At 39.9% G+C, this 27,429-nt stretch overlaps 1 protein-coding gene across 2 annotated transcripts in view; it reads left to right on the forward strand.

Annotated features, from left to right (window-relative positions):
* The first annotated feature begins 31 nt into the window (after positions 1-31).
* Positions 32-27,429, forward strand: part of LOC146697297 (rho guanine nucleotide exchange factor 28-like) — a 44,811-nt gene continuing 17,413 nt past the window's right edge. The window contains exons 1-17 of one of the 2 annotated variants that reach the window (XM_085475969.1): positions 32-279; positions 1,120-1,152; positions 5,732-5,873; positions 6,959-7,068; positions 7,294-7,480; positions 10,748-10,931; positions 11,911-12,112; positions 12,408-12,483; positions 13,730-13,776; positions 14,331-14,424; positions 22,193-22,314; positions 22,502-22,884; positions 23,309-23,483; positions 23,893-24,004; positions 24,210-24,290; positions 25,086-25,128; positions 27,305-27,394. In XM_085475969.1, the coding sequence (XP_085332095.1) occupies positions 1,120-1,152; positions 5,732-5,873; positions 6,959-7,068; positions 7,294-7,480; positions 10,748-10,931; positions 11,911-12,112; positions 12,408-12,483; positions 13,730-13,776; positions 14,331-14,424; positions 22,193-22,314; positions 22,502-22,884; positions 23,309-23,483; positions 23,893-24,004; positions 24,210-24,290; positions 25,086-25,128; positions 27,305-27,394 (2,081 nt within the window). In that variant the 5' untranslated portion in view covers positions 32-279. The remainder of the gene's footprint in view (positions 280-1,119; positions 1,153-5,731; positions 5,874-6,958; positions 7,069-7,293; positions 7,481-10,747; positions 10,932-11,910; positions 12,113-12,407; positions 12,484-13,729; positions 13,777-14,330; positions 14,425-22,192; positions 22,315-22,501; positions 22,885-23,308; positions 23,484-23,892; positions 24,005-24,209; positions 24,291-25,085; positions 25,129-27,304; positions 27,395-27,429) is intronic. The other variant, XM_085475968.1, reaches the window with a different exon arrangement.

Raw genomic sequence — 27,429 nt, forward strand, 5'->3', positions numbered from 1 at the left:
AAACTGAACTTTCACTCGTAAAGGAGGAATTTGCATGTAAGCAGACGGAAGACCGAAGGCTTAAACAGAGACAGGAGAGGATGCTGTGTCAGTGGAGGCTGAGGCTCAGTCTGAAAGCGCATCAGCACCGACTGTCGACCCCTTCCCAACTTGTAGCCTAAATACGGACAGTTGAATTAGCAGTTAGCAAAAGGAGGATGAATCCGAATTAGAGGGATTTTTCTCCCCCACATATAAGCGTGCTGCCAAGGTTCTGTCGGAGTTTGAGCCCCTGTGCAGGTGGGTGCGTCAATATTTTACTTGAGGAATTAGTTCAGTGTGTGTTTTGCATGCAGTCTTACTGACAGTTTGCTAACTCGTTAAGACTCCCAAAACAGCGTAATTTAAAAAGCTTTTAACAATAAGTAAAATGACTTTGAGCCATCAAGAAAAAATACAATTGCACCTTAAGATAGGTGGAGGATATTTTATGAGAAATAGCCACTGACGTCCCAACTGGGATGAGCACTTCTGCTGTGTCATATAGCTAGCATATTTACAAAATAGCGCAAAGTCCCCCTACCCCCTTTAAATTGTTTTTCCTTTGACACTCTGATATTTAGTTAATGTTATTTAAAATATATATACCATTTTAAATGTAAATGCAATGCAGTAATTAAAAAAAAAAAAGCAATTTTTTTCTTTAAAAATAGTTGTTTTACAGGGATTGTGTCCAGTTTAGGAAGTGACCACTGATACAGAACCGATCTGAACCCTGCAGGCTGAAATCCAATCGATTTCCTACTAAACACGCAGGCACACACACACACACACACACACAGCAGATTTGGGAACATTTGGCGTTTCGGTGCTTCAACACACCAAGGCAGAATAGTATCATCATTAAAATCATTATTCTTGGGATCAAAAGATTATCCTGTCTCATCACAGGACCCCTGACTCAGCACGGCACATAAAAGGTTTGGTAATCTCTTCAGGATCAGAGGAAAAAGCAGAATAACCAAAATAACAAAAGAGGTAATGGGTAGTCACATGGCCACTCCAAGTGTGCAGTGTGTTTTCTCTTTTTCATTTTAGTCTCTCAGTTATCTTTTTGTTTTATGTTTGTCTTCCCTGCAGATGGAACTGAGCAGAAGAAAAGTGCCTCTGTATGTAAGTATGCGCCCCAGTTTGCAGCCTAGATCAGCTTCTTAAATTAATCTCAACAGTTAGTTTTCCCTCTGGAAAATCTCTAAAAATTGAGTTTGGAATTCAGTGAGAGATCAGCATCCTTGTTTATAAAATGAAAGTCACTGACAGATTGTGCTGTGTCTGAAAGGGTGTGACTGATATGTCTTCCTATGTCTGTTCATCATGTTAGCTGTAGTTTCTCTGTACGATTTATTTAAATGTGAACCCAGTGACCCTTTCACTGTGTTGTTGGAAATGGTGTTTTCAGACATATGAATAAATCATTTCTGTGTTGTTGTTTTTTTGTTTGTTTGTTTGTTTTGCTGTTGAGCGCTAATTCAAAGTAACTCAGGGAAAAAAATAAACACATCTATCAGCACATACAGTGGGGCAAAAAAGTATTTAGTCAGCCACCGATTGTGCAAGTTCCCCCACTTAAAATGATGACAGAGGTCAGTAATTTGCACCAGAGGTACACTTCAACTGTGAGAGACAGAATATGAAAAAAAAAATCCATGAATCCACATGGTAGGATTTGTAAAGAATTTATTCATAAATTAGGGTGGAAAATAAGTATTTGGTCACCTCAAACAAGGAAAATCTCTGGCTCTCACAGACCTGTAACATCTTCTGTAAGAAGCTTTTCTGTCCCCCACTCGTTACCTGTATGAATGTCACCTGTTTGAACTCATCATCTGTATAAAAGACACCTGTCCACAGCCTCAAACAGTCAGACTCCAAACTCCGCCATGGCCAAGACCAAAGAGCTTTCGAAGGACACCAGGAAAAGTATTGTAGACCTGCACCAGACTGGGAAGAGTGAATCTACAATAGGCAAGCAGCTTGGTGTGAAAAAATCAACTGTGGGAGCAATCATCAGAAAATGGAAGACATACAAGACCACTGATAATCTCCCTCGATCTGGGGCTCCACGCAAGATCTCATCCCGTGGGGTCACAATGATCATGAGAACGGTGAGCAAAGATCCCAGAACCACACGGGGGGACCTGGTGAATGACCTGCAGAGAGCTGGGACCAAAGTAACAAAGGTCACCATCAGTAACACACTACAACGGCAGGGAATCAAATCCCGCAGTGCCAGACGTGTTCCGCTGCTGAAGCCAGTGCATGTCCAGGCCCGTCTGAAGTTTGCCAGAGAGCACATGGATGATACAGCAGAGGATTGGGAGAATGTCATGTGGTCAGATGAAACCAAAGTAGAACTTTTTGGTATAAACTCAACTCGTCGTGTTTGGAGGAAGAAGAATACTGAGTTGCATCCCAAGAACACCATACCTACTGTGAAGCATGGGGGTGGAAACATCATGCTATGGGGCTGTTTTTCTGCCAAGGGGACAGGACGACTGATCCGTGTTAAGGACAGAATGAATGGGGCCATGTATCGTGAGATTTTGAGCCAAAACCTCCTTCCATCAGTGAGAACTTTGAAGATGAAACGAGGCTGGGTCTTCCAACATGACAATGATCCAAAACACACCGCCCGGGCAACAAAGGAGTGTCTCCGTAAGAAGCATTTGAAAGTCCTGGAGTGGCCTAGCCAGTCGCCAGACCTCAACCCCATAGAAAATCTGTGGCGGGAGTTGAAAGTCCGTGTTGCTCGGCGACAGCCCCAAAACATCACTGCTCTCGAGAAGATCTGCATGGAGGAATGGGCCAAAATACCAGCTACTGTGTGTGCAAACCTGGTAAAGACCTATAGTAAACGTTTGACCTCTGTTATTGCCAACAAAGGTTATGTTACAAAGTATTGAGTTGTATTTTTGTTATTGACCAAATACTTATTTTCCACCCTGATTTACGAATAAATTCTTTACAAATCCTACCATGTGGATTCATGGATTTTTTTTTTTTCACATTCTGTCTCTCACAGTTGAAGTGTACCTCTGGTGCAAATTACTGACCTCTGTCATCATTTTAGGTGGGGGAACTTGCACAATTGGTGGCTGACTAAATACTTTTTTGCCCCACTGTAGGTGACAATAAGATCCTGGCATTTGTGTAGCTACCTACCAAATTGGTAACTCCGTGATTCATTCGCAGTGATGTTTTTTATTTGTATTTTACTTGATGAAAGAGAAATTGTAATTGCTGTGTATTTGATATGTGGCGTTTTTGATCATGGTAACCCTTTGAACCCCTGCTGCCTGTGATTAAGCTGTACACAAACAGGGCATGACTTGGTCAAATATTATTTTTATTGGTTTGGTGGCCAAACAGTGCAAGAAAAATCATGCTCCTTTCGAGATCAAAGGCAGATGTTTTGCTCACATTTAGTTCAGTAATCTATAACTAATGTCATGCCCCTGATAGTTATTACAATTTTTAAAACTCAAAAGCATGTGTCTGAAAGTGTGTGTCTGTTACTATTGTGATCATTGTCCTGTTGCATGACCCAGTTTCAGCCAATCTTTAACTGTTGGGACAGTTTGACTCTAGAATACTTTGGCATACAGGTGCTCCACTCAATGACTCCAATGTGCCCAGGTCCTTTGGCTGTTTGTGCTGATATGCTGTGCTTGTTTTTTGCCAAATGGGGCACTGTGCATTATGACCATCTCCACTTTGGTCTCCTCTGTCCAAAAGACGTTGTTCCAGAAGTCTGTTGATTTGTTCAGGTGCAACTTTGCAGACTTTATAGGATAATTTGATCACATACAGAAAAATGCTTTGTTGTATTAGTGCAGATCACTTAGCAACACAACAATGCATTTGACCAAGTGTATGACACTGGATTTCTGCATTTTCTGGATAATATTTTTGAAACATAACATTAACCTAAGTATTATAACAAACCAAGCACACCCCTTTGCGAAAACAAGACAAGTGGTTTTGATATTGTAGCTGATTGGTATATGTGCTCACATCCACATAATAATATGCTATCCTTCAAGGTGCAAGACAAAGTAAAAAGTAGCATATGGCCACACTGGCACACTTCATATCATTGAAAGCACCAGAAATAGTTTTGTTTGAAAGTCTGCTCCAATCCATTCTTCTTCTGCCTCTGGCATTATCAACAGATATTTCCAGTATTTCATTTAGTGACCACATTACCATTAGTGGTCACGGTCTGGTCAATCATACAGATGTAGAGAGTCTTAATGAGGGTCCAGGAGAAGCCTGGTTGACGTTTGAGGATTTGTGGTCAAATAGAAATCTTCCAGACATGAAGAAATAAATAAGTGAACGCAAAGGTTAGATTAGGTGAGACAATGAGAAATGGAGGCAGGATTACTCAAAGTGTCCTTATTTTAGTCAATAAGAGGAGTGAAAGCAAAAAGCCTCTGGTTTTATTAACCATGAGAAATCAGGTCAGCTGTTGAGGCCAAAAGAAAGACTACTGAAAATACACTCTTAAGCCATCTACACTAATCTGTAATGTATATTGCATTTCACGGTAAACCTTACCTTTAGGACCTACATTTTGGCTGCAGCTTTTTTTGCCTCAGGCCTGTTCCTCTACTCCCGCCTCAGTCAGTCTTTTGATAGGTTTCCAAGAATAACCCACACAATATGTCTTGTGGCCTCAATACACTGGTCTATTGAGGCCACTGTAGGTGGACAAATTGATATTGTCTACAATAGATTTCTTCCCCTGTGACTGTTGGATGGTGGTGAAAAAGCAGCAGCTCTGTTAAAAGACAACTAGCCTGGGAAGCTTTTATTTTGTAGCTAGTGAAGCTAGTTCATGTTCAGCCTTTATACTTGAAATCTTTTGGTTGCATTAGTTATAACCACGTATTCAAAGTGGAAGCATCACATGAAGACAACAGCATGGACCCAGAAATGTGCAAAGATGCAGAAATCTGTTGAAAAACTTTGGAGACTGCAAAAAGTAGCAACTAGCCAAAGAACATAGTGGATGTATTTATATGTACTTGTGAGTAAAGAGTGAGTGCTAGACTTTCTCAAGTGGTTACTAAGAAGACTGATTAAATGCTAGTGTTGTTTATATTTACTGAAAGTGTGAATAAGCAGCTGTTTTCTCACAATTGCCATATGAACAGCTTGCCACTTTTTGGCTGACAAGTTAAAAAAATGAATAGCTTGTGCTTTCAATATAACATAAATATTATTTCAATATATAAAACCTCAAGGTCTCAGCAAATCAGATTTCTGGGATCCTTAAAGACTTGTATTGTTTTAATATAATTAACAGAACAGTTATAGGATGTCTTATTTTTAGATGTGTACTAGTTGATTTATTTATTTATTATTATTATTATTTTTATTTGTATCATTCTTTCTTTTGCCTTAAATGAGAAATCTAAAGTCTTGTAGCCTGTCTGGATCAGGACAGGTCTTTGAGGAGGCGCTAAGGCATTCCTGTTTTTATTGAGGAGGGATGGTTTATTGTACCCTCGAGAGGAATGCTATCAGGGGATTTTGTGTACTTTACAGAAATCTAGAACATCAGAATCAGAATAAAGTCTTGCTCTAAAATGAGCCTGTATACTTAACAATAGATGTATTTTTTTGATCGGTAGCGTCTTTCTTCTTTGTTTTTCCTCTCGACCTCTTCCACCTTCATTTATCCCAGGGCGAAGCAAAGGTATTTGCATTGCTGGATGGTTTTGACTCTGCGCCAGAAGATGCAGAGGTTTACATTGTTTTGGAAGGATCCACACTGATCCATGTCACCAGGGCTCACAGTGATGTCATGCTCTGCTTTATTGTGCCCGGTATGTTTATGACTTTCTGATGTAAATTACACAGTGATTTAAGACTGTGTAAAAGTCTTAAATCACCCTCTATTTCTTTGTATTTTCCTAGGAAAATTAGAAATACATACAGCGAACATACATGGAAATATAGTTTCCTCACTGTTTCAGTACCTTCGGATGGTTTCTTAGATCAACTGAATAACAAGATGCTTCTCTCGGATCCTGTGTCACAACTTTGCTCAATTTTTTTTCTTCCTATTTCTTAACATGGTTTTCAGATAGTGTTCCTCCATTTTAATGTTTGTTTGTTTTTTAGGCCTTCCACTTCTTTTGTCCTTGACTTATTTGGATATCCTGAAGCTATTGCTTAAAGAAAACTCATAAAAATTACATGAAAGTTTGGCTCTTTGGAAGCAAAATGTAAAGAAATGACGGGTGCTTTAGGATTTTTGCACAATATTTTATGTTCTCATGTCTAATGCCGTATTTTGGTATTTTACGAAGCCATCGTCAAACATTAGTATATTCTAGCAATCCCATGTTTTTCCACTTTTTCACTTCCGATTATATATCAGAATACCTAAAAGAAGTATGTATTTGAATTTGGCTTACACATAAACATGTCCCTACAGTGGCTTGAGGTCTGACAGGGTGCAGAATCTTAGCAGCTTCCACATAGGAGTGAAACAGCTCCATGAACAATATGTCATTATTACTGAGCCTCTGTGTAGGTTGACTCAAACAACAGGCAGTCCTGCAGGCTTTGCACTCTCAAACATACTAACTCAATGCAGAAATGCAGAAAACAAAAAGTGCCTTTGTTAGCATCCAAAAAGAAAAGCTGATACTCAAACATATCCAAGGGCTTGGAGGCATTCTTAAAGCCCTGTAACCATAGTGTGTTTTTGTAGTGTTGACTCATTTCTCACAAACCATAAATCCTTTTGATAGATTTCCTTTCACCCTTTTGGGCTTCTATTTCTGTTTATTAAACACAGTTTGAACAAAAAAATCTGTAACTTTTGGAGTTTTTTGTTCCACCATATAAAAAGATATTGTTTATTTAACTGATGTTAAATATAACTTTTGTTGTGCTTGCTTAGGCCATAATCTGGCAGAGATGGTTTCTGTCCAGGCATACCTGTGCTCTGAAACTATACCTCTCACCTGGGTAGGCGAGGCTTCATTAGAGTATGTTCATGATGATGCTCAGGTAAGAAAAGCCAAAAAAAGTGTGCTTGTGGTAAAAATTACATGTTAATACAGTTTTTTCTTGTGCACGTGCTTTTTAGTTCATATATAATTGATAAGAATTCTACTGACATTTTTGTATTGGAATGGGAAACGCTCCAATACAAAGGCAGCAGTGAAAATAATGTTTTGTAGAGCTCTTCAGTTACACCTGATTGTATCTTATTCACAACTGGCACCCTTACAGGACCTCGCAGAGCACCTGGTAATCCATGGACATTGTCTGAACTCCACGGATCACAACGAGCTGAGCAGCCTCTTCAACCTGGGCCAGCAGAGCTCCCATTGGGCTATGGATCACCGAGTGGCCCTGGCTATGGCTAACCTCGATATCCCCCCAAACTGGAATGTACTCGGGAGCCACAGTGGAGACGGTGAGAGCTGCACTGTCTTATCTTGCAGAACAGGGATTCCTACACAGTTATGCTTATCAAAGACACATAAAATGCAGTTTTTATTTCATGAAAAAATGTATTTAAAAATACAAAAAATTGAAAATTCTTAAAATGGTACACTCTGTTTATCCAAACAAAGTTGTAGCTTGGAAAATGTCATGTTAGAGGGAGGGGTTTTAATTAAAGAGTGGATTTACAGACAAGGATAATATATTTAATTATGTACACGTTTATTCATACAAAAAAACAAAAAAGAGGACAGCTATAGATTAGAAATGTAGCTGACGGCCTTTGTCATAATGCATCACTCAGCACTGTCCTGGTAACTATACCAGGAGGTTGAACTCTTCAACTCTGCAACCCCTCTGCCCACCTTCTCCCCAGCCATTATTCCCATTTTCCATGCTCACCAGGCTGAAATCGGAAGTGAACATGGTCCAACGTGTTCCTCTGTTAAATTCATCAAAGCCAATTAAGCAGCATGTAATGTGGTTAATAGAGCCTTTCCATCTGGAAGTAGCCCTAGGCAGAGCTCAATAAATCTGAGCGAGCATGTGTTTGTGTGTTTGCGTGTGGCCTGTGTGTGTGCTGACCACCAAGTTTACTAGATGCCACCATCTGTTTGTATGATCTGAGTGTTTGTGTAGGGCCACCTACATAAATAACAAACTAGATTTAGCTGTAATATAGTTATGGCAGTCTGTTTCATTGCAACGTCTCTCTCTAAATGTCTGCAGTTAATTTGATAACACTGCTTATGACATCATTCTATTGCCGATGCTTAATACAGCTCAATGATCAATCCCCGAATCTCCTAAGTACTCACTGTTTGCATGCAGTGCTTTCAATAAAAATTTAAAAGCACTGGAACATCTTAACAAATCCTTGTTACTGTCACAAAGACAAAAGATGACACTGGAGGTAATCATGTTCTTCCTGAGAACATTTCTTAAACTGAGCATACTAGAAAAATTGTAGCGTTGTATTAACGTGCATTTCAATGCTCCGGACCTGCAAAATGCCAAAACGTCTGTTGTTGTTCACAGTTGCTGATGATCAGTTAATGAAGTGCATTTTATCAGTCACACCTGACTGTTACACACTCTCTTAGTTCTTATGGAAGCAACAAGTGTGGCCTTAGTCTTTCACAGGACTGCATGGAAAGCTGTTTGTTCTTCACATGGCTGTATTCATTATATTAAAAATAGAAGCTGCACAGTAGGAAGTCAGTACAGTCAGTAGTAGTCAGTGCAGCTTTCATGACATTTGCATTTTTATTTTTACAGTATGTCTTCTGTCCACCCTACTTTTCAAATATGCACTAAATCCTGGCATGGATGCCAGTGTTGCACATTTTTGGAGAGAGATTCTGTCATTCTTTTTCAGCTGTTCTTTCTTAGGTTGTTTTGTTCTGCCTTTCTCTTCACATGTTATTATTGGATTTAGGTGGCAACACACTTGAGCAAGTCTTCAAAATCTTTACTGATTCAGTCATTGAACTTTGGATTTTTGTCAGAGGATAAAGCCTAGTACTCCTCTCCTGACAGGTTTCTGGAGATTAGGAGTCATTTTATTAGGAAGCATTCTGGTTAATTTTCAGACATTAATGGCTCCATCTATAAGTCATCTCCTGACATCTTTTGCACTCGCCACACTGTCACCTCTGTGCCTCATTATTTCAACTTTTCAATTCAAGTCAGTTTTATTTATATATTGTATTTATAGCACCAATTCATAACAACAGTCAGCTCATGGTTCTTCTGTGTGTATTTACTCTGGTAGTCCTGGCCAAGTTCATGCTGCACCCAGTCAGAGCTGTAAAAATGTATCTCACCCAGTATTCGTCAGGCACCTTTTCATGTTCATTAGCAAAGTTTAATCTTGCAGCAATGTGCTGAACAGCAAGCCAGGACATTTTTTTTCTTGGACTCTCTCCACAGAGGTTGTTATGCAATGTTCTTCATACTGAATGAGCTGTCACAAAAACTCAAGATTTCAATTGGTAAGCCTTATGCTAAGTACGAAGCGCTTCCTGTCTGTTTTATGAAGCTAGATTCTTCACATCATGCACCGTCTTTGGCATTATTTCAGGAGGAAGCTCACAGCAGCCTAATTAGTTGTACTGTGACTCATTCTCATTACTTCTACAAGTATATAAAAACTGATATTTTTAGTTATTGTTTTTACTATTTCTTCTTTTAAAAGTATAAAATCTTGAAATAATTATTTTTTGTTTTACTTTTGCTGGTAATTTATTTCAGTGTGAACCCATGTAAATCCATGATGCACTTATGCATCGTGATAGAAACATCAAAGTATAAAAGGAAGAGAAAAACTAAACATGGGACCATTCTGATTCTTTTATAAAAACCTTTTCTTTAGTTAGTATAACTGGAAGTCACAGGTGTATTCTCTTTATTTCTACTTTTGGGACTGAAGTTTCAGTTTAGTTTCTCTAAAGTATGTTTTATCCTCTGTAAAGGGAAATACCCTAGTTGTCAGCTTAGAAATATTGTGATTCTGAAAAGGTGATACAGTCCTGAATTATTTGAAGTTTAAGTGCTCTTGCACAGAGCTTGACTCATTTCTCATCATCCTGCGGGTATTTCTTAATCTTTACACAGCTACCCATTACAGTAAAAAGGGCAAACTGTATGGTATCACAATGTAAAAAAAAAAAAAAAACTACCATTTTTATGATGAGATGACAATTTTAAGTGATACCAAGTGTTGCTTCTGTTATATTTGTATATTTTTCCTGCAATTTATTCTTTTCAGACAGCATTTGTAATTTATATCGGAGTTAACTAACGTACTTTAATGTAAACTTATTCTCTCTTTTAAGGTATAGTAATAAGATAAAAAAAAAAACTTGTTAGAGAGTAAAATGTTTTTCGGCTGGAGCAGTTTTATCTGGTACAGATAGAAATCTTGTCGGACTGCATTAAATGGCAGACACAAATCTAAGAAGTCGTCACATTTGTAGACTGTCTGTTGTCACGATCTTGTTAAAAGGCTTCTGTTGCCTTAAAATAGGTCAGTGGACCAGAGGGATCCAGTGCTGTGTAAGAATAGAAATCAGTTAGTGACAGTTCAGATAGTTATCCTAATTAGACGGTTATCCAGATTTCTGACATGCTAGTTTCCTCCTGGTTAAGCAGTTGTCTTGGATCCCGCTGCATTCTTTCATGTCTTCAGAGATGTCATTTTTTAAAATTGTAATATATTTTTCTCCCTATTCTCCAGAGCACTGTCCCAGAGAGTCTCCCCTCCACCTAGCTGTTCGATGGGGTATGTGTCGACTTGCAGAGCTGTTGCTTTGCCAGCCTGGGGGTTTGATGGCTGTCAATCTGCCAAACGAAAATGGAGTCACGCCGCTGCAGCTGGCACAGACAGCAGGCAACACTGAACTGTTGGAGCTGCTCTCCAAGTAAGATTATAAACTTTAACGAGGTGCTTCCAGGAGAGACTCTGACAAATGAATGACTGTTTTGATAAAACATTGTGTATTCAGGGTAGAGGTTTCCTGTGCTCCTGTCAGGGCTCTGTGTGCAGGCGGATGGAGAGGAGGATCCAAATGCGAGACTCTGAGACTGAATTGAAACTGAGAACCTTAGCTTTATTGCTGGTGATAAAATTCTGAGGGTACGACGCGACACAGAGCATGGGAAAACACAGGGCTTATATACACAGGGTAGTAATGAGGAAATGGGCAACAGGAGGGAAACAAAGCTGGGAGAGATCAGGGCTAACGAGACAGGGGGGAACAAAGCTGCACACACTAACCTAAGACAACGACTTCCACAATAAAACAGGAAACACTACTAAAAGACACGGACAGAAAATAATACATGAAACCACAATTCCTAAAACATGGATAACAGAAACATGAAACTCTAATAATAAACATCATCATCATCACAACAAGAGAATGAGAAAACAAAACACCAAGATAACTGAAACACAAAGTACCAGAGAAACATGAAGAATAATCCATGATGCCAAAGTAAACGAAAACATAATGAACTCAATTGCTGGGTCCAACGGACCCAGAACCATGACAGCTCCACACTAAGGGAAAACTTTCCTTCAACTATATACACAACCCAGTTTTATGTTTGCTATTATCCTATCCATCCATTTCTAAATTACCAAAATACTGTGATTATATTGAAGTGATGAAGTGCATTTTGTTATTATATGTCACCTGTTTGTGTTACCTGAAAACTCCACCTCTAACTGGATCCACACCCTTACAGGTTAATTTATTTTGCCTACAAGACCAGATCATATGCACTTAATGACAGTAAATGTGATATGCAATATGTTAAAGACGTTTGGGAAAATAGTAAAAACAGTATTCGAAATATCAACCCTAATGCCTAATATTTTTTTCTGTTGTTTTGCAGCCCACCCAATCCACTAGCTACACCTCCCGCTGGTCTTTCCCAGGTGTGGGCAGACAGATCTCGCCTGCTTAGGTTCTGTCATGACATGGGGAACCTGACTCTGACTGTCAGACAAAACCTGAGGTGGAGCTCGGAGGAGAGCCGACATGCTGACATCCTGCTTCTCAGAGAGCGACTGAGAGATGAGGACTTCCTCAGAGGGGTGAGCAGAACAATATTATGATGGTCGTAAAGATTGTAAAGGTGATATTTGTAAACACAAGAATAAATTAGAAAAAGGTAGTTGATTACAATTATATAAAAGCAAAACAAAAAAAATTACAGATTAAGCTTTTGTTGAGGATGTTTTTTTTTTTTTTTTTGTTCAAGGTTCTTAAAGGTACTATTAAATTAAGGTTAGGTAGCAGGTGTGCAACTAACTAAACAGAAAAATCAAAACCCATAAATACAATACTTTCTCGAATCTTTTGATTTAAATGCTGCTTTTTCTCCTACAGATCAAAGCACTAAGGAGGGAGCGGGTGGAGACGATCTTAGGGAAGGAAGAACTAGTGGATGATCCTGCAGACAGTGGTATCATACACATTCAATCTGTCTGATTTGTGGGATTTGGAGGCCTGATTAAACTAAACCATGCAGTCTTAGCTCTCCTCTTTCATGTTGAGATGATTTGCTATTTTTCACTGTATTGAATCTACACACTGTGGTGTCATGCAGACTTCAGTAGAAATTGACTGCCCTCATCTGGGCTTTGTGGGTACTGCAAAGATATGGCAAAAAACAAGTCAACTGTATGAAGGTGGTGGTTTGTCATTTCTTTGCTGAATAGATGATCAATCGTTAGTCAGTTATCAGGGAAATAATTAAAAACAATAACAACAGTCTACTTCAAAACTTTCTGCTTAAAAGTATTTCTCATCAAACATAATCATTTAAAAAACAAGGTAGTTGAAGATATTTTGTTTATAAAATAAAATGTGGGAAGTTTTGGGCAAGTCTGCTTAATCATTCCTTCCAGTGGTAGATTTGGATAAAGAGTAGAGGATGGATTTACTACTTCATCAAGCAGATATAAAGGAAGCTCAGTAAAATAAAGAGTCCTTCAAATCTGATGTAGGCCTTGTTTTTAAATGTGGATATTTAAGGATATTTAAATAGATGAATAAAAACTTTGACCTGTTCCTGGTGCTACAGGAAAACTCAGCATGGCATAAAAATTCTTATAAAAATTCCCTACATGAGGCCTGTGGACATTAAGTAGGGAATTTTAAAGCAGTTTACCCACTAGTATTTGGCATATTCCACTGAGATCCCAAGCCACATCACTAGTGTGATTGACAGTATCTTTGACAGTATCTGAGCTAGTTTTGTTTTTATTTTTGAAATATTTCATCCTTCTCTTTTTTGTCCCTCTGTCTTTGTCTCTCAAGCTCTGGCACTACTTTTTCTCTTCTCTCTGAAACTCTGTTCCAGCCTATCTATCTTTTATGGGCCACTTCTGCTACATATCCTGCCTTCATTTTTCAACATCACCCAAGGCCACTAATCAAACCACCCAAACACTAATTTCCATGTATTTCTGCCTTGTTACTGGTAAGCCATCATACACCGTGCCCTTTGATCTAGGATGAACATGGTAATTAAATGAAAATGGAGATCAAGGCCACACAGTAAAAATAAATAAATCCCCCAGGTTTATGAAAAGAAAACAAAAACCTGCGTTTACGTGGGATCATTAAAAACTGGCAAGCATCTGTGCTTACTTGTGTTTCTTTTGAAGTTTGATGGCTGTGTCTGAAAATGTTGTCTTTTTTTTCAGCACTGTATCCTGACATAAATGGAGAAAACTCTGCCGTTGAAGAGAATGTAAGTATTTAACGCACGGCAGTAAAACATTTTTATAAGGATTCACATGCGTACAAGTCTATGGATTACAATATGATCCGAATATTCTTGACAAATTCCGTGCAACAAGAGGCGTTCCTTCCAATTTTCCTGAATATGTTATTACAGGTGGCATTTTAAACACACTTATTCACTTTCCATGAACATCTGTACCAGCTAGTGGCAAGCACTGCTACAATAACTGTGGAGCATTGTCTGCTTCTCAATGCTCCACAGTTGTTGTTTGTTTTTTTTCACTCTTATTGTCAAGGTGCTGGATTTGGCACCTTGCACACACCACTGAATAGCTGACTTTGTGAGCGGTCAAGTGTGTGTTTCGTGTTTTGAGAGGTGTGGTGTGTGCACATGATTCTTGTCATCCAGTAGGAACAGTTTAATGTGTTACAGATGGTTAACTAATTGATCTGTCTCACACACCTAGGCACTCGCCAAACACTGGTGTTTTTTTACTTAGTTCTACTCGTTTTTTTCGGTTTTTGTGGTATGCTGGAAATGTGCATGCTGTTTCGTTAAAGGTTCCCAGTTTCTACTCCGAAGTATACGAGGAGCCGCTGATGTTCTGTCTGAATGAGGAGGACGAAGAAGACGAGCCTTCACAGTCTGACTCTGGTAAGATTTTCTTTCAAAGTAATTTTGTTTTTTTAGAAGTCCGTTTTTAGCTGTGGTTTTAATTGTAGAGTTTGTGGTACATCAACTTTTGTGCAGACGGGAATCGATCACTGTTGTTTTAGGTGCTGTTATGTTCATAGGAAGTTATCCAAGTAGCTTCAAATTATTGAGTGAGTTCAAACTGCAGGAAACATTTCCTTTCCTGAACAGAACTTGGAACTCTAACCATCATCTATGGCTGCCGACTGTCCCCGCTGACTATAGGATCACATTTCAGGCCCCTGGCTTGTCTTGCCCCCCTCTCCCTGAAGTTTTTTTAGTCGTGTCAATCTGTGTTTACAGTTATTGTTGAACCGAGCAGGATCTTTTTCTTTTTTCTTTTTTAATGAACACTTCATCCTGAGTCATCCTGCTTCTGCCAGTAGTGACAGGAGACCAGAAACAAACCAAGCCAATTCCTGACTAAATGGCTGAAGGTGGCTTCACTCTGATGTACTCCTGGATTGCAAGAGGAAGGATTTGAGAGTGGGAACATCCTGTGGGTTAATAATTGGCTGGTATTACTGCAGACCAGACTGATGCCTCAGTGTAAGAATGCTGTGGTGACAAGCCGAGGCTTCAGACTTTATAACACTTGGCACTGAACATCTGTAATCTTAGCATCCTGTGGTGAGTGTAGTTTTTCATGCTAAATGGTTAAGCCATTTTGTCCTCTGTGTGCATGTTTCTCTGTGTTTGTTAGCTGAGTGGAAGCTCTTCATCATTTTCGTGTAGCCTGTGATGTCTGCCTCCCTCTGCCCTCTTTTGACCCCTTAAATCACCTTCTGTGGCTCAGATCAAATAATATTGGTCACTTGAATGATGTTTTGCACAAGTTTCCCCTCAGTGGGTTATGTTTGAATGAACACAGCTCAGACTGGAAATGACTCAGGTTTCATACATGCCATTCTTCTGGGATAAAGGTGCTCATTTGACCCTTAAAGAATTTAAATTCTTCAGTAAACATTCCAGGCCTGTCAGGTATCGTGAGTGGCTAGAAGGTTTTTACATTTTTTAGTGAAGTAGTGAAGCTTATATTGTGATTCTGGTCTGTTTGTTAACACTAACAATATGGCTGCATACGTTGAGCGAATGCGTCATCGAGTACACAGACAGAACTTGTGTATCCAGCGCTTCAGCTAGGGATGAGGAATTTCGAATGTAGCTGTCATCTTTCCCCTATCTTCTTGATGTCATCTTTCCTGTCTCCATTTCAGATTACTGTAACTTATTTGACATGACTGTATGTACATAGAAAACTTTTTTTTTTTTTTTAAGGTTTTACTCTTTTCAAGATTCATATGATAATTTGGATTTTTTTGAGAGGGATAAAGGACTGTTTGTCTTCTTCAGTCACACATTCTCCCATCTCTGCCTTCCTAATGCCCCCGATATTTAAATACCCCACCCAAAACACACTCTTGCACCCAAATGCCTACATACAGACAAATACACATACCATTCCCCATCACATCCTTCCAGGTCAGCATTTTAATGTGAGTTTAGCGAACAAATAGCAAAGGCCACTTCATCCCGAGGAGCGCTGCTCTCCTCCACAGTTGAGGAGAGGGAAGAAGTTTCTGTGTGCGTGTGTGTTCACTTGTGTATTTGATTGGAAGAATTCAGTAGGGAAGAGTGCTCTGAGTGGGACAGGGGTATAGGGAAGTAAAAAGGGGGTGTTTGTGGTTGAATGGGGGTTGCCAGGGCTTTGCTGAATGCAGTTTTCCAGCAGCTTGTTGAGATCTCCAGGGAAAGGAGAGCAGAGGAGTGTTAAAGCAGTGTGTGTTTATGTGTGTGTGTGTAATAGGGGGGAAACTGTGAGAGAAAGGGATTTATGATATGGATAGTTTGGCAGGGTGTCAACAAACGATAAGTGCAGCACCAGGAGCGCAGAGAAGAGTCTGCGACCCCGACTGTGGGATCTAATTGGAGAATGGAAAAAAGGATTAAACCTCACACAGACCCCACAAAGGCAGCATTAATGTTCACTAGCCCGGTGCCAACACCCTCCATCACCCCTCCCCATGCACATACACAGAAACTTTCTATAGTCACAGTGTACCTCTTTTTCTACTCTTCGCGTATATTCTGCCTGCAAAACCCATCTCATCTCCTTTCTCTCTCTCTGTTTTTCACATTCCTTCATTTATGTGCATTTGTAAACCCATGCTTGACCTCTTTTCACAGTGCCATTGTCCAGTTTGTCTTGTAAATCCTCTTTACCATCCTTTTTGCTGATCTTCACTTGTATCTGTGCTGATGCAATTGGAGCACTGTACTCCTGCAGTTTGGCAAGAGGAGGAAACATGGATGAAGAAAACAGCAGCAGCTCTCTGTGCTGTCTCCATGGAGAAGCTGCTAACCTGGCAGTCCCTCCTCCCCTCTCAGCTGGGCTTTGACATGCTAAAATATAGAGAACGAGAGAATGGAGTGATTGAGAAGGACTCTCTTCAGATGGCATTAGGCATATTTGGGATGAATTGCCAGTGCTTTTAACTGGGTAGTGTTCAGCTATGCAGCCTGGTATCTCTCCGAGACAGTTATGGACTCACAGGGTTAATGATTTCTATCATGTCTGAGACTCACTTTCAATAAGCAGTCTGGCTTCATGTTTCTCTTCGCTGCCGGTTCTAAAGTCATTCCTATATTTGACTGTTTCTCTCCCTTCCTCAGTCCCTCCTTTCAGCTGTCAATACCCTCCTCCCTCTGTTGCTGTCAGCATGTGTATATCTCGCTCCCTCTTTCTCATGACCGTGTGTGGTATATGAGCAAAGAAGGCAGAGACTGACTTAGTTACCTAAAAGTTTGCTCAGATGTAAGAAGAGCAGACAGAGAGGAAACTCAAAAAGAAAGAGTTCAGCCCCGGCTCTGCTGGACAGTTGGTTGAGAGCTGTGGAGGGGGAAGGGGAGTAGTTTAGGGGGAGGGGTGGTTGGGGGAGACAGAGGGGAACATGCTGGCTCACTCCTGAAGTGTCAGAGTGTCTGCAGCAGGGCTCCGGGAAAAAAAAGGAGAGTGAGTGCTACAGCTAGTCCGCAGTCTGTTCAGCCATGTGGGAATAGACGTAACTGCTCATTTATTCATCACACACATCGAACTGTTCGGATGAAGATTTTCTATAAGATCGTAACTCATGGACTCTGATTCCGACTGCCCTTTCAACTACTCCTGGCCTTCTTTTCCCAAGATGAGGATGCGCCGGAAGATGGGGAAAAAAGGTAACGCAGCATTAAAAACCATATTTAAAAGTAGTTTTGCTATTCTGTCGCTTTGACAGGTATAGTTCTGCGAGTGTCCACAAATCTTAATTCACTTTTCACTTCACTGTCATTGACGTCCTTAAAACACATTTCTGACATGTTGATGTCTGCAGTGTTTGACAGACACAAAAAAGATTTGGAAAAACATGTGGAATCATTTTTAAGTGAAAAATGTTAACTTTTTAAACACAGATTAGGCAGCTCTTCTGGCAAACTCAGGACTTAACTTCTAAATGCCCTGTTGGCAGGCATGTTTCACCATTCACTGTGGAACAATAAAGTTAAAATTAGACTTTTCCCATTACACACTCTTACTCGCAGACATCCACTGCAGCACCGAGTCTGTCAGAGAGAGCTAACTGCATGTTTACCAGTGATGTAACCTGATACCTGACAGTATGTTGGGGAATGTCAGATGTCCACTCGAGGCTGATTGAGTGGTTTGGGGCTTTCGCCATCTTCAAACTGTTGTGTGCATCTAAACCCTGCTGAGAAGTCGTGGCCTCATGTGACTGCTAGGTTGCAGTGCAAATGGGAGGCCCACTGTTTAATATGTGCGGTCATATCCCTAGCCTCAGGGAACTGCACTTGATAGCTCTAATTGGTTGTTTAGGTGTCAGTGAAAGAGTGACTGTGATTGAATTGAGTATTGGTTTATTATCAGGCACGGAACCAAAATCTGGTTAATACTTCATCCTGGCATAAAAATTTGTTATTTCATTGTTAGTCATGGGAGAGTTAAATTAAATGCTAAAAATAGTGCATGATTAAACCAGAGTGGTTAAACAGTCCGTTGCTTATGTACAAGTGATTCTGTGTTTGTTGGGAGAAGCGAGAAAGAGAGAGGGAGTTAGGATCAGAGAGACAGACACGGGGAAAGATTATGTTACTGCCACGGCTGTGTCATGGCTCAGCTCCAGTTGTCTTTTCCTCATCTTTCACCATAAACCTCTGCAAGATTATCTATGTTATTGCTTTGTAATTGTGATTGACACAGGCTAGCTTTATACACACTGCTGGCCCATGCTCTCTCAATGAGGAACAGAAACGGTGGCACTGCATCAACTTTTTGAACTGAACTGCTTCTACTCGATTTCGACTTTCTTTTTTTTCTGGTCTAACAATACACCTGCAAAGTGAAATGTGATTTCAGGTGCGCACAGGCAGACGTTTATTTCTTTGCTCTGAGAGTTGCACGGCTCGTTCTGGCTTCACCTTTTCCTGTAAATACAATGGGCCTGTGATGCTTGGATTGGGATGTTTGACCACAGGTGTCATAACTCAGAGTGGTTTTGTGGATGTTGGTGGACAATTGTTCTAATGATTTAAAAGTCCCGAACACTAAAGTTAAATAAATGCCTCCCCTATTTTTATAAGGTAATAAGACCTCCTGTTGTGATTCTTTGAGACTTGGCTTGTTATTTTACTTTCAGCTCTCATCAAAGTGACAGCTGTTTAGTGTGGTCCTTGTAAAGCAAGTTACATCATAAAAGAAGGAACAGCATGAACAAATAATCCATTTATAATTATAATAAGCAAGCCTAGGTGTTTATACGATTAATCATTGTTATTGTATGTTTATCTTGAATTTTATGTTTTGCCCTACAGCTTCTAAAAGGAGTGAACCTTGAGAAAGAAGCCTTGTGGCTGCGCTGCCTCCCCCTCCTCTTCATCCTGCCTACCTCGGTCTCCCTCTCCCAGGGGTGTGCATGGGTTGAAGGGTCACTCTCTGTGTTTAACTGCCCTGGTCTGGAAACCTGGCACTGACTGCTGTCTTTGTCTGTTTTGCTATAGAGTCTCTCTCGGTCTCTGTTTTTCTCGCTGCTGCTACTTTAGGCATTGCTACTGTATACGGTTGCTTCTCACTAAGGGACATGCTCTGAATATCACATCACTTCAGCTTTACTTTTAGCGAGCAGAAATCCTACATAAATAGATCCGCATACTGCTCTGCTTTTCTTTAAAAAAAAACATCCCCTTTCAAGTCACAGCTGATTGACTGCTTACTCTGCCTCGGGAATAAAGACAGCTTTTCCAGCAGGACGAATTACTTTTTGCTTTTGTAACTTGTTGGCAATATGAACACCCTGCTTCTGTTATTCCCCCAGTTAACTAATGTTAAACACAGATCACACTGCCCGACAGTAATGTTCACTGAGCCAGAATTTATGGGTCAGAGGTGTGTGAATGATTGAGGCCACAGCAGCCAGCTGTGGCTTTGGACCCTGCCCAGAGCCTGAACTATTAGGTCTGTCTGTCAAGTCCCTAAAGTAGGTTTATATGAAATTATATCTGCTTTCAAACAGCAGTTTGACCCACATCCAGAATCTAACCCCATTCTGTGGATTTGATGTTGGACTAAAACGAATCCTTTTCTACATAGCAGAAAGTTTTATGTGACTTTGCGCAGGTACAGTGAATTTGGTTTGAGGTTCATATACAGTATAATTTCTTCAGGTGAAACTAAGAGAATCCAGACATTTTTAACAATGGAGAATCAGGTTGTAAAAATGTAAGAATTTCGCTGAGAGATATAAAAACTTTGGCTGTCCTGGAGTGATGTGCAGTCGTCTCTGTATATGCTGCAGTACTTAAACTTCGGTTAATTCGTTTATGTTTAACATGGATGTAATGGGAATCATCTGGTGTCCTCATCAGTGTTAGCTCAGCTCCCTCTTGCCTCTCATATTTATCTAACTTGCAGCATATAGGAAGCACAGCCAGTTTCTTCTTTGATTTATTCACTGTTACAGTTGCTGAATGCCTTTTTTTATTATTATTCTGCAGTGCTGGCAGCTTGGACACCATGGATAAACTATTGATTTACTTTAAAAGAAGAATGTTGAGTCTTGCTTTAGTAACTGCTTGATGAGCTGAGATTTAAAACAGCAGTGCCAAAGACACTGTTGGAGGCAAAGCTCGGTCACGGCAAGGTGAGAATGTCATTATTAGCTTAATAATGTAACTGTGCTAATGAGACCTCCTCTTCTGGTTACTACGACCAGAAATGCACCAGCTGCTGGTGTGATTAGATTTTTCTGTTGAATCTTCAGCTTAATGTAAATTCCTCTACAAGTTTTCTTTCTTCAGACTGATGACTTTTTTTCTTTTGTTAACAAGTAATGTAATGTAATGGTGGTAGTTTCGCAGTTCAAGTAATCATAAATTGACTTACTTTGGCGATTAACCAATCATTTTACTGTATGTCCCATTTTCACTTTGATGCTTTGAAATCAAAAAAGGCAATCGCTGAAACATTTGTGCTCTTTTTGTCCTGTTCCTGCTACTTGTGCACATGTGTAGTTCACCTAGCGAGATGGCATAGAAAAGAGAAACCTTCACTTTGAGGAAGTTAACAGAAAGTAAAACAATAATCTTGTAGCTTGTTAAGCATTTTACTTTTAAAAGTAATATTACCTAACACTGGCAGAAACACACATTTTGCTGATGGTTATCTAGTAGCAGTAAAAAAAACTATATTAAAAAAAGTAAAGTCAGTGTACCTGGTTAGTGTTTAATAGAGATTTTTTATGAGCAGTCAGAATTCGCAAGTAAGTTTGAAAATAATTGTTACTGTGGTTATTTTTCACATTAAAAGCAGCAGCTGACTATTCAGTCTCACCTGATTTCTAGCTGTTTTATAGCTTTTGAGCATTTTTATCTGATGCTAACCATTTTATATACATTTTTTTTGTGTGTAAAAAATTATGATTTTATGACCTATGTGTTTATTTTGCTGCCAGTATCATTTTAAGTTACATTTTAATAGTACTCTATAAATAATGACTATTTTATTGTTGTTGTTATTAGTAAAGAACTAGTTTGTATAGAGCATTTAAACTTTCTTAAAAGATAATATGCCCATTAGTGTCTTACCAAAGGTTTATTGTTATGTGTAGTATTACTGGTAACTTTTACCTTCTTTGTTTATGTGAATCGGTTATTTTCAAACCTGAAATACTTCATAAGAAACTGAGTTGTGGAGAGTGTGTGTGCTTTATACAGAGCAACATCCCAGAGGGAGCTTTGCGTGTTTTGAGAGCAGGAGTGTTTTTCCCCGTTTAACAGTAAAACCAGGCTGCTGCTCACAGTGGCTCTTCTGTGTTGAAAGGATTCCTCTCAATGCTACTGTGTGCTCACCAGGAGTTATTTCCACTCACCCACTGCATCGAAGGCAGGGTGGAGAAGAAACAAGCCTACAGATGTGTACTCTCGACTCCGTGCACGCCCTTTCACGCGTGTGTGCAAAGAGCCATTCAGATAGAGGCACACACATGCACACACACATACATGCACACACTCATACACACACAAACGCATACAGAGACTCTTAGTCCTGAACAATGACAAGCAACTGCCCAGGATGTCTATGTCACTTCCCGTGTTTGTGAGAAGTTATTTGGTGTTGCTGTGGAAACTAAATGTAATATTGAAAAATCCCGGCTCTCTGTGCATTCTTCTCTCACTGTAGAGAAAAGCCAGTCCATAAGGGAGAGCCAGGCCTCGTCTCCAACACTGGCTGCAGCTGCCAGACTGTCAGCGATGATACACGGCAAAGACCAAGTGTATGCCAACGCCATGCTGGTGGATCAGGTGAGTTGCTCAAGTTTTTCTATACAGTGTCATTAGGTAAAATGCAGTTTACGACAGGGATATAATTTAGAACAGCGCATGAACAACAGATTTTGCTCATAAGATGTGAATCGTTTCACTGGATGAGCTGCAAATCATCTGGTGGAACAGTTTGGGGTCTCATTGCATTCTCACTTTTCTTTTCCAGGTGGACGATGCTGACATTAAATACCGCTCTCCAGGGGAAGAGGAGGTCAGCCCTGCATCTCATGCTGACAGCTCCAGCTGGGATTCGTTCTCTGTGACTCCCCCTAATTCAGGGAACTGCTCCCAGAGCCGGTGCCTATCGTCACCCCACAACAGGCTGAGGGGAATCCAAGGTTCTGGCCTGGAGAACCACAGAGAGCAGTCCCCTCTTGTCTCCCCCCCCTGTCCTTTCGCTTCCTCCCCATCTTTTCCTTCCTCGCCCCTGGCTTCCGCCCTCCGTTTGTTTGAGGAAGCACACAAGCGTCAGCCGCAGACAGGCTTGCCACGCTCTCCTTCTTTGAGTCGTAGAGGATGCAGCTTCACAGAGGCAAGCCGAGGCCTGAGGTAGGACACAATTGCAGTTATTCTTGAAAAGGTTTAGACTATTTCTTCTATTGAGATTATGTTAAAGATCACTCTGACCCACTTCAGAATCAGATCAGAATCAGAATCAGAAAGGGTTTTATTGCCAAATGTTGGGCAGGTTTACAACATTAGGAAATTGCTGCAGTGCTTCAGTGCAGACATACTGTCATAAATTACGCTAAAATAGACATGAAAATAAAAATAAGAATAGGAATTAAAAGTGCTAAGTAGATAGATACACTGTCAGTAGGATTTTTAAGTAAATCTTTATAGCCAGTTTTATTTTGTTCTTAACATAATGTGGAGGAAAGTATTAACAGTCAGTCACTTTTAGCGAATGACAGGACCTTAACCTAGACACGTGTGTGTTTAAATCCGTGTGTGTGTGTATGATTGTGCACAGCCCTAGTCTAGAGTGTGACAGTGGAGAGGAGGACATACTGGGACATTCCTACCCATCCTCATCTATAAGGCAACAGTCCACTCTGCGCTCTAGCTCAGGAGAAGAGAGAGACTCTTTTGACGCTTCTCCAGATTTCAGTCGTGCGCAATCCGACATCACGCACAAATCAACCAAGGTATACCCCTTCCCTTCTGGTTCACAAAACATTATCATAAGCTTGTATAAACTATGAATTAAAAATGTGTCTTATTAAGTCACCATAATATCCTCGACACAGTTTTTGTTCCATTTGAATATTTTCCTTGATTGTCTTCTCTTTTTTTTTAATTAATCATCAATTTTTCAGTAGGAAAAAATGAAAAACCCATGTCATACAGTGTATGCTAAGCATTACAAAAGAGACAGCTTTGCCTTACAATCTTTAGTAAATAAGCCCAGACTATAAACAGCTCAATAACATGGACGAAAGGGCAGAGTCTATTGGTCTGTTTGTCCTGCAGGTTTCTGATGCACTCTGATTTTGCTGTTCACAGGATTGAATCTGTGAACTTCTAATTACTGTTGTGATTTGTTTTCTCACCTAGAGCCCAGAGGAGGCTGAGGTCCGTCTTCGCTCCTACTCCTACTCCTCCCCTAAAGCAAAGCCGTCACGGCCACTGCTAAACCGCGATGCAACAATCACTGATTTGGAAGAAGGTGAGTGAACTTTGCCCCCTTTGCCCCGATAGTTCCCAAGAGGCAGCTGAATGGACAAATGTGCCACATGTTCAACAGTGGGAAGACCAGACAGGTGTCAGAAATCAGCTGAAGCTCCATGAAGTATATCTGTGTCAGCTTTGCTTCAGAATAGATCTGCTTGTGAGGGTGTTTGTAAGTAAAGGTCATGCTTTATCCTGTGTAGATGGAGCATTCAACAGCAGCGGTCGTTCTCTACTTCAGGCTTTATCTCTTTCTAAATCCCTATCTCGTCTCAACCAAGTTAGTAAGTACAAGAAAGACGTCGAGCAACAGCTTGAATACTACGGGCTGGTCGGAAAAAAGCATTTCAGTCTCTTTCTGGTGAACCATGGGGCAGGGCTGCACAATTAAAATTCATATCTGGTATCTATAAACTTTTTTATGACACACTGTAAAAAGTATATTTATGCAAAGCTGAAAACCCTGCAATAGGAACTTGTGAGAAGCAAAATCATTTTACTACACTTTGTGTTGTAAAAGGATTTTTCCAGATATTTTCACACAAACAAAAAACATGTTTGTCATTGTTGCATAAATTGTGCAGCTCTGCATCTTCTGTGGGATTTAATTTTTGGTACACTTACATGCACAGTTTTCTCTAAAACTAATTAAGATTTTTTTTTGTAATAAAATAGTAGTTCTCCTGCCTTATATAAAAAATGACTGAGCAAAAGAGGACTGGGGCATTGGAAGAATGAAGATCTCCTTTAGATCATCTAATAGCAGAATTGTTCCTGTCCTGAAGCTTTTGTTATTCTTCCATTTGGGTACATGTTGCGTTTCTCCTCTTTGTTTTTTTTCCTTTTTCCATCGTTGCTATCATCTGGTTTTTCGAGGCAAGACTTGCTGCTGTGTTTGTTCTTTCTCTGTAGGGGTTTGCTGGCTCCAGACTCTTTCCATGATCTCTATATTAGTTTCTGACTCAATTTTAAATGGGGAAGATTTTTTAACCCTCTCTGCTGATTCACTTTGGATCTATGCACCGTATTGACATCTATGTCTGGCATACTGATATGCTTGTCCTTGTTGTCGATTACAGAGCAGAGAACATTCAACTTGACTGAGACGCCCAGAGAAAAGAGGTAAAGCCAGTGTGTCATTTCATGAGCTCAGGCAAGAACCACTCAACTGTGTAGGGTCCTGCTCAGAGGTTCCTCCCTTTTTAGGCAACAGTGCTGACCAGTGATTAGTGATTGGTTTACATGGGGGTCTGTGTGTGTGTGTGTGTGTGTGTGTGTGTGTGTGTGTGTGTGTGTGTGTGTATGTGTATGTGTATGTGTTTTCCTAGATTTAAACCTGTGGTTGGTGTCTAAGTGCACAGGATGTGACATGCTTCCTGTTGTGAGGCTGGGGCCAGCATATTCTCTGATTACAACCTCAAAATAACCCTGAGCAAACAGTAAAACTCGGGGCTTTCTTGTATGTCAGACCTCACAAACATTTTGCAAAATTCTAGGCCACATCAGTGATGTTGAAAGGGAAGCATGCACATACTGTAGTATTTATCTTGGATAGAGATTTTAACAGTTACTATGAATTAACATTTGCTTAACATTCCTGCTCTGTAACGCAGGGATTCCCAACCATTGTGTACAAGTGCTTCCCGGGGTAGATAATCAAAGCTAAACAGCATGCAGAGCCAAAATACATGCAGAACTGATTAAAATAGATTTTAATCATTTATCTCAACAAGAAGTGAAAAGTGGTTAAAGTACAGTCATGTGAAAAAGACTATGCAGTCTTCTGGAAAACGGAGTACATCCCATGTGCATTCTTTAGCAGCAGTAACTTGAAGTGATAATTTTCTCTATGACTTTAGCAGTTTTTCGCATTGTTGCAGAGGAATCTTGACCTATTGAAGTTTGCAGTTATTTGTTTATGCACAGTTTTCTTAAGGTTCCACTTCAGCATTTCTTTGGGGTTGAAGTCTGGACTTTGACTTTGACTTTTGATCAGTCCAACCAGGTCCTGCGCTATTTGATCATAAGTAGCTGCACCTGGCTGCTGCTTCTTCTTAATTTCTATGGAAGTATTAAGGATATAGTCTAAGGAGTTTGGGGAAAAAAAATAACTGGACTTTTTCACTTCAAATTCTTGCAAGGATGTACTCGCACTCAGTATTCTGCATAGACTTGTTTGGAAACCTTCTTTTTGACATGACTGTAGCTTGATTTTAAAACAGGTAGCTGAAAATATGGCTGTTACAGTTTAAATCAGTAGCTAAAAAGCTCAAAATGATATCTAAACATAACTAGAAAGCAGATGAAAAAGTGAGCTAAAATTATGAATAAAGGGTTGAAAATTATTAGCTAAAAGTGTTGTCAGCTATATAAATTGTTTGCTAACAGTTTAAATAAATAGCCGAGATTATAAGATAGGCTCTTGGATAAATAAACACAATGAATAAACATTTGAAACTGGTCACTAAACATAATGGATAGCAGTTAAATGAAGTAGCTGCTATTTAAAGTAAATAGTTGAAATGGTACGCCGGTAGTTATGGAAAAATGGTTGAGATAGTTTGCTAATCTAGCCTACTAGTCCTCGTGATCCCATGTGATAGAAAATGTCCCTGGCTTATGTATGCCTGAATGGAAGCTGAATGGGGTTAGGGTAATTGATAAGCTAAAAGTAGTCCTGGTCCAGGTTAAACTGAGGTCAAATGAACACATTTATACGTGGTGCTGATGAGGGGCTCTTGTGTCCATCTGACAGGGCAGAAAAAAGGTTGGGGACCACTGTAGTAACATTGCTTGTTTTGATTTCATTTAAGAAATGCTTCTATCCATATCTATTTTATCATCGATTTCATCTCATTGCCTCATAAATTCATCATGTGCTAATATATTTTGTTTTCTAACAACCATTGCTAACAGAGGAAACACTGTAGAAGATCATATTAGGCAATCAAATTATATTACACCGTTAGATTATTGTATTAGGATAAATTACATTTATATAACCACACCAACCTGATTAGACTCACCAACTGTTTTTGTCCTTTACGATATCAGAATCCATCTGATTTAACTACCACTGCCCAAAAAGCGCTGGTTAATATTTAAATGTTCAACTAAAAATAGCAGATAATACAAACACCAGTGTAACTCTTCATTGCAAAACCTGTAATTATCTTAATTTTCCATTCCCACACTGTTCTAGGAATGACTTGTAGACTTTAGAATATTATTGGCATTTTGAGTTACCTGATGAGAAGAGACACAACAACTTGGCCTGAGGTGCTTTATATCCATGCAGGGTTTTGGGTTTCCGTAAGCGGGCCCAGTCAGCAGAGGAGGAGAGCAGCGCACCACTCGAACACCTCACCCTCACAGAGTTCCTCAAAGAGTATGTTATTCACCTAAATGGCCTCACATGTGCAT

The sequence above is a fragment of the Copadichromis virginalis genome, linkage group LG12, assembly GCF_057382275.1.
Source record: "Copadichromis virginalis isolate Kocher_CV1m ecotype Utaka linkage group LG12, C_Virginalis_male_GT1.1, whole genome shotgun sequence".
Taxonomy (NCBI): domain Eukaryota; kingdom Metazoa; phylum Chordata; class Actinopteri; order Cichliformes; family Cichlidae; genus Copadichromis; species Copadichromis virginalis.